Below are 7,500 nucleotides of genomic sequence, written 5' to 3'. Positions count from 1 at the left end.
TTGTACGGTACATTGTTTCTGTGTGTGTGTGTGTGTGTGTGTGTGTGTGTGTGTGTGTGTGTGTGTGTGTGTGTGCGTGCATCGGAGGCCATCCCCTCACCCAACCATGTTTACAGGACAGACCAATAATTCCTACCTGTCTCAAAGTTTGTTTACCTGTGTGTGATGTCTCGCAGGGGACATCGATCTACCTGTCTCCCCAGCCCCTCCCACTCACCTGTGTCCCCCGCCACCCCCCCTCCTACATGTCCTCCTCTTCCCCAGCCTATACTCCCCTTCCTCACCTACCTAACCCCCTTCTCATCTATCTATCGCTCTTCCTTCCATCTTTACATCCCATCTCTCTCCTTCCTTCCTTCCCCTCACTCATCACTCCGCCCTCCCCCTTCCTCCCCTTCCCTACCTCCCTCACCCATTCATCACCTGAGTCCTCCCCTTTCCAGTGCTCACTAATCACCCCTTCCTCCCTTCCCTGCCATGCCTATACCTCTGTTTCTCTCCCTCCCTCCCATTCCTCGCTTCTTTCTCCTCCTATATGCCCCTCCTCCACTTCTCCCAGGGTCATTAACGCACTGTCTATCACGATCACGACAAAAAACAAATAGGTAAAAAAAATAATCCGCTTTTTAGTTTAATTTGGACGGAAGGAAAATTGAATAAGGATAAAAAGATGAGCGATGGTTTAAGGTTGAGGTATTAAGGGGGATTAATTAAGGCCGTGTGTGTGTGTGTGTGTGTGTGTGTGTGTGTGTGTGTGTGTGTGTGTGTGTGTGTGTGTGTGTGTGTGTGTGTGTGTCAGCTGGTGTAGTGTGGAGGCTGTTAGTGTTGCCTTCCAGCACACCAGATGTTGAGTGGACGCGACTCTCTCTCTCTTGTATATGTACTGTACATATCTATTTTCTTTCACAGTTATTCTATTCGACATCCGTGTGTGTTTATCATTGGAAGGACGGGAAAAATTACTATTATTCTCTCTCTCTCTCTCTCTCTCTCTCTCTCTCTCTCTCTCTCTCACACACACACACACACACACACACACACACACACACACACACACACACACACACAAACCAAGACCATTTCTCCCTCCCTCTTCGCAACACACTCCTCACCCCACTACCTCCATCACCCTGTCCACGCACACCTGGACACTGGCAGCTCCTTCTCGCACCCTCACCTCACCCTACCCCACCCCACCCTAACCCTCACCCCGCCAAGCTACATTACCGTCCTAACATCAATAATGAAACGAGGGTCATTGGAATGCTCTCTCTCTCTCTCTCTCTCTCTCTCTCTCTCTCTCTCTCTCTCTCTGTCTTCACCTGGGTAGTTTAACATGTACTTCACGCTATCTAAGTGTATCACGAGCGCCGGTTAACAATAAGGGGGGAAAATATACAATAAAAAGCAGCTCAGAAGACATTTTTCACGGTATTTAACTCCGCCCTCAGTTTCCACCGCCGCCTGCATGTCGCGGCTCACTCGTGCTAACAGTTCTCGAGTCACAGCGGTTAGCTTTCCGATAATAAAAAACAGAAAAAAGCAAGAATATTAAATAACATGAATAAGTAAAGAAGATATGTTTAGCGAGAGAGAGAGAGAGAGAGAGAGAGAGAGAGAGAGAGAGAGAGAGAGAGAGAGAGAGAGAGAGAGAGAGAGAGAGAGAGAGAGAGAGAGAGAGAAGCAGTACCCTAGCTCCAGCACTGTACAATACCCACGTTTTGGCCACCCCACCCGACCCATCTATATAGGCTTCGTTTGGTAGGCCTTGACCAGACCTCGGCAAACCCACCAGGTGCTCCCCACATGGCGCACCTTCCCCCTCCTCCCCCAAAAACACTCATTCCCCTTGTCCACCTTCCCGCCCCGTCCCTCTCTCCCTCTCCCTTCACTCACCCGCCGCGGACACTCGAGACTCAGCCCTCCTAAGTTACGTGGTATTTAGAAGAAACCAACACACTCCTTGTCCTGTGGTCTTAAATTCTTTGTTCTTGTCAGGAGGAGCACAAGATTAGTGGGTGAAATTATGTTTAGGAGTAACTGTAACAAGAAAGATAGAGATAGAAGGAAAGGCACAGAAATAACACAGGATAATTCAGAATGGGAAAGATTCGTTGTGATTATATATTTGTTTTTATAATGGTACAGACTAATATTATAATCATATACTTGAAACTCACCCACTCCCGCCGAGAATCTTTTATTACATACAGTCTGTTATGCGTTGGCGAGGTAGGACGTCGAAACCTGTGAGCATACCATCTTTTTTTTTTTTTAACTCTAACATGCACGCACTTTCTCTGTCAGTAGTATCGCCGCTAGTGGTATGAAAGTATAGCCTGGTGCGGACACTGCTGGCTGCCTGACTGGTGGGTGGCCTGCCTACACACGCCAGCCAGTCATTCAGAGGTGCTGTGTTGTGCACCTCAAAGAATAAAAAGCCACAACTTGCTTCGTGATATACTGACGAGAGAGAGAGAGAGAGAGAGAGAGAGAGAGAGAGAGAGAGAGAGAGAGAGAGAATATTCGAAGGCTGGTTGAGTGACTGATCTGTTGGCTTACGTATGATTAATCACACGTTGCCTTGAAACTGGGTAATGTTTGTGGGATTAAACTTTGTAGGTGGAAAAGAAAGACAAGGACGAAGAGAGACAGGAACAGGAAGACGAGGAGGAGGAGGAGGAGGAGGAGGAGGAGGAGGAGGAGGAGGAGGAGGAGGAGGAGGAGGAGGACGAGGAGGAGGAGGAGGGCGACGAAAACGATAACGACGACGAAGAGGAAGAACGAGTGAGAGTTTCCTTGCTTAACATAAATCATTCCCATAACCTTGGTTCTGATTAGTCATCCTACACACACACACACACACACACACACATTCCAACATCCTACACTCCCACACCCACAGCCCGCCACACTCCCATACACATTACACACCCCTTCCTTATCCGTTCCCAGCAAGCGTGGAAGGGATTTCCTGTTACCTCGTCTGTGCTGGGGAGGGTTGGCTGCTACAGGGGAACATACGGAACTTGGTCAAATGTCTTCCTAACCTAATCTACCATAACTACTCGAGAGGCGCAAGGTTTGGAAATTAACTTATGAGTTCTAATGTATGTAACCTTGACTGTTTCCCTCTTCGTAACTACAGAGAATTATGATTGTAACTTTAACTAACGCTCAATTATACAACGCATTTTTTTCTCTCTCTCGACTAAGAGAGTAAAGGAAAATGCTATTCACAATATTCTATGGCCATGACAATATTGTATGAGTAAAAAAAAAGTAAAAGTAATTTCTACGAATCGTTAACATGAAAGTCGCTCTCTCTCTCTCTCTCTCTCTCTGACAAAAGTGAGATAGCTAACTATACGAAAGAGCTGCAACACACACACACACACACCCGGTAGCTCAGTGGTTACAGCGCTGGCTTCACAAGCCAGAGGACCGGGGTTCGATTCCCCGGCCGGGTGGAGATATTTGGGTGTGTCTCCTTTCACGTGTAGCCCCTGCTCACCTAGCAGTGAGTAGGTACGGGATGTAAATCGGAGTTGTGACCTTGTTGTCCCGGTGTGTGGTGTGTGCCTGGTCTCAGGCCTATCCGAAGATCGGAAATAATGAACTCTGAGCTCGTTTCGTAGGGTAATGTCTGGCTGTCTCGTCAGAGACTGCAGCAGATCAAACAGTGAAACACACACACACACACACACACACACATCCTACGCAAGTGGCCGGCCTCATCACCACTGGCAGTAACACCACCATGCCTGCCCTACACCCTCCTCAAGACCTGAATGACGGACATAAACTTCAAAGCAAACTCGACCCCGCCAAGCCAAACATCCTCCTGGCCTCATGTTGTCGCGCTACGGACCTTACGGAACTCCTGGCTGGGACCTTCGATTGTCAAGGTCATTTTCGTGTTAACGCATGTGTCGATACGTAACGAACGATGTTATCCTCAAAGTGACGGCGTGATTATACTGTTACCGGCCCACAGTCGATACTATTACCATGCCTAATACCTGTAATTACCACAACGAGCCTTGGCTTATAGGAGTTTTGGAATATTTTAGTTTTGGCTGCACGGTGGCTGCTGCTGCTGCTGCTATTACTAATACTATTACTACTACTACTACTACTACTTAACCAATACGGGTTAATAATAAAAATATAAGAACAATCAACAATAATTTCAGCTTATTCTCCAAGACTTTCTCCACCAGTTCTCAAAAAACCCTGAGAGAGAGAGAGAGAGAGAGAGAGAGAGAGAGAGAGAGAGAGAGAGAGAGAGAGAGAGAGAGACTTTCCAATCAAATCAACCTTGAATTACAGCACAAAACTGGTAGCGGGAGGGAAGAGGAAAACACGGGAGAAATGTCCTGGAAAACGGCGGGGTCTGTCTGTTGGACCAGGAATGCCACCCCGCCTTTATACGCTGGCAACCTTCTCACTATCTATCGTGTTACACCAATCTGCGGGGAGCCTTTGCAACGTTCTATCTGATCCCTGGCTCGAGAAACATGAAGTAATCGATAATAGTGTATCCTGGTGGTACTAAGCAGGCCAGACATGCGTGCCGCTAAAGAAAATGCTCGTGAAAATCCATGGGGGAAGTGTTTGGGTCTGGGCATTAAGTGAGGGGGACGCCACCACTCCCGCCACGCACTCAACTTTACGCCTACGACTGGTGACGACCCACACACTCACTGACCTACACACCTACGCCAAGAAAGCAATTATAGCTTTCTAAAATAAAATCACAGAGATAAACATTCGCACTCATATTTATTGTGCAGTTTCTATCTCTTTATCTCACTCTCTTCAACCAAGGTGCGCGAGGTCTCATTCCACAAAAGATGGCAACACTGCGGCAGCCCGGTGGACGGAAACAAGAGGAACAACAGACCGAGTGATGCTGAATACTTCCACACCCGATTTTTTCTTCTACTGTAGTCTCGCTTGCTGCTCCTCCCAAACCTTCCCTCACTCCAGCCCGCATCATGCCAGACCCTAGGGAGCAGCGACAACGGGGAGGAACAATGCAGCCTTGGAGGACGATGGAAATGGTGGGGGGAGGAAGTTAAGAGAGCAGCGGCGTCTAACGGGGAAATTATCGTCAGAGGGTGGAACATTCACACTGCTACCCCTCCTCTCTCTCCTCTCCTCTCCAGGCGCTCCTCCCTCACTGAACATTTATATCGATTTTTGTTCATTTCTAACTGTTCGGCATCCAAGGAAAAACGAGATATCCGCCTACCTAAGAAAACTCAATAAAAATACGTATGTTAAAAACAAAAGTATAGATAAAGCTTCGTTGTTTTGTGTGTGTGTGTGTGTGTGTGTGTGTATATATATATATATATATATATATATATATATATATATATATATATATATATATATATATATATATATATATAAAAGTTAAGTTCTGAGGGTCACCGGTACAGGCAGACTCCATAAGTAACAATTTGAATCCCTCAGATACAACAAATCAAATCTCGGGTTACAATCATGAATACTAAGAATGGTCGAAGCCACGGTGGTGAAATATTACGTTTTCGCTGCGGTATGTGCACGACTCGGCTGAGGAAAGTAGGTAAGACGTATGTATCTTACGAAACCAACGATGTCGTGAGAACATTTTTGCAATCTTGATACCTAATTCTGCTCCAACGCCTGAGATATTCCAAAGGTTAATCTGGAGGATGCAAGCCACATTTCATCTTACAATATACCACCCACGTAGCCTAACAAACACAATACAAGCCAACCATTACCACAACACGCATAGTTACCCACAACACAAGACGAAACAATCTTAGGTAACTCAAATACATCTTTTTCATAATTCATACCTTATGTTAAATTTCGTCACTACCAATATTATGAAAGTACGTAAACGATCTCTCTCTCTCTCTCTCTCTCCCTCAAAAAAAAAAACAAAACAAAAAAAAAAAAAAAAAAAAAAACATACGTTAATGTATTACTATCGATCGTCCTGCTTACTAAGTACAGTGCGGTGTTCGTTTAGTTAATTTACAAAGTATTGTGGTAATCACTTAGGCTCGATAAGACTTGGTGGCATGTGTTGGGTTTGCTGAGTACTGGAGATATTTACATCACATTAAGCCTTACAAAGTTTCTCTCTCTCTCTCTCTCTCTCTCTCTCTCTCTCTCTGAAAGCGTCCAATTATTTCAGTGGAATGCATTACAAGCCTAGGTTACTTACATGTAGCAGTGTCTTCCCAGCCTCGCCACTGCCATTGATACTGGTCTAAAAAACATCACCATTAGATCGTTAAGCTTGCAAGATTCTAAAAGTAATATTCATAACATCAACTCGTGATAATCTTTTAAAATGCAAAGTAATGGTTTTAATTGCGTTAGCCAGCTCTGCAAAGCATTCCACGGACACTCATTTAAAAAGTTTACGTTATCATTAAAGAAAAAATAAATAACACTCCACTAACGGTTATTCCTGTCTTAAATTTACAACCTAAGCATGAAACGTGAAAATTTGAAGTTACAAAACACGCACTTGTAAATGTGTAGCAAAACCTTGGCAAATAAATAACATTATCATAATATGCACGATGCCGTAATATCACGGTAGGAGAAATGGCGCATCTGATAACACTGTGGTTCTCTGGATGTAATTACAACTTAAACTTGTGTTTCGTTAATTGCAAATTCCTCCACGGTTCTGAGAAATGCCACACATCCACCAGGAAGGGAACCGGCATGTGAACCATCCAAATAAAAATTATAATGACGATATTAGTAGTAGTAGTAGTAGTAGTAGTAGTAGTAGTAGTAGTAGTAATAATAATAATAATAATAATAATAATAATAATAATAATAATAATAATATACAGGAATCCCGTTTTATCAGATATTTTAGACAAATTTGAGAAATTTTTTTCTGATGATTTCCTATACGATTACCAAGCTTTCTTAATTAAGGTAGAGATATAGAGAGACAAAGTTACCTTGAGAGTACTGGGCGACACACAGACAGGTGGGGCCGCCGGACCGCGGGTGAGAACAGACGTGGGTCATGATCCTGAAGAGATGTTCAGATTCCTCCATCAACCGCTGAGTTTGATTCCACACCTCCTCCACAGTGCTGGTAGTGGTGGTGGACGCGGGGGCCTCCTCACGCGGCCCTCCATGGTGGTGTGGGCGGCACGAAGTCACGCCGGCACCCGCCTCACTACACATTCTGATCCAACCCTCTCGGAGCACTGGGAACCGAAGGCCGCTAATCAGGATTCATAGTCGTCGGTCAGAGGGACGCACAGGGAATCACACGGTCCGGGGGTCGCAAGCACATTTTCCAGGGCGTGAGCGGTGGTTTTCTGCCCCTTTCCAGCGGGGAGGCACCAGGTGGTGGTAAGGGGGGAGGGGCGGTGGTTTTAACACTGCGAACCAAAACGCACAGAAAAGCGCCTTTTCCGGCAGACTTTCACAACTTCCAAATTCGCTCCGAGCACTTGG

At 45.5% G+C, this 7,500-nt stretch overlaps 1 protein-coding gene across 2 annotated transcripts in view; it reads right to left on the bottom strand.

The window, feature by feature from the left end:
- Positions 1-7,500, bottom strand: part of LOC123519330 — a 69,674-nt gene that overhangs the window by 57,584 nt on the left and 4,590 nt on the right. Inside the window, exon 1 of one of the 2 annotated variants that reach the window (XM_045280551.1) lies at positions 6,993-7,500. This exon is cut by the window's right edge and continues 250 nt beyond it. The exons of the other annotated variant lie outside the window; for it this stretch is intronic. Coding sequence (XP_045136486.1) covers positions 6,993-7,224 — 232 coding nt within the window. The 5' untranslated portion in view covers positions 7,225-7,500. The remainder of the gene's footprint in view (positions 1-6,992) is intronic. 2 annotated transcript variants of the gene reach the window in all.

This window comes from Portunus trituberculatus, chromosome 45 (genome assembly GCF_017591435.1).
Source record: "Portunus trituberculatus isolate SZX2019 chromosome 45, ASM1759143v1, whole genome shotgun sequence".
Classification (NCBI taxonomy): Eukaryota; Metazoa; Arthropoda; class Malacostraca; order Decapoda; family Portunidae; genus Portunus; species Portunus trituberculatus.
The sequence above is the reverse complement of the archived record's forward strand: the minus strand, read 5'-3'. Positions and strand labels throughout refer to the sequence as shown.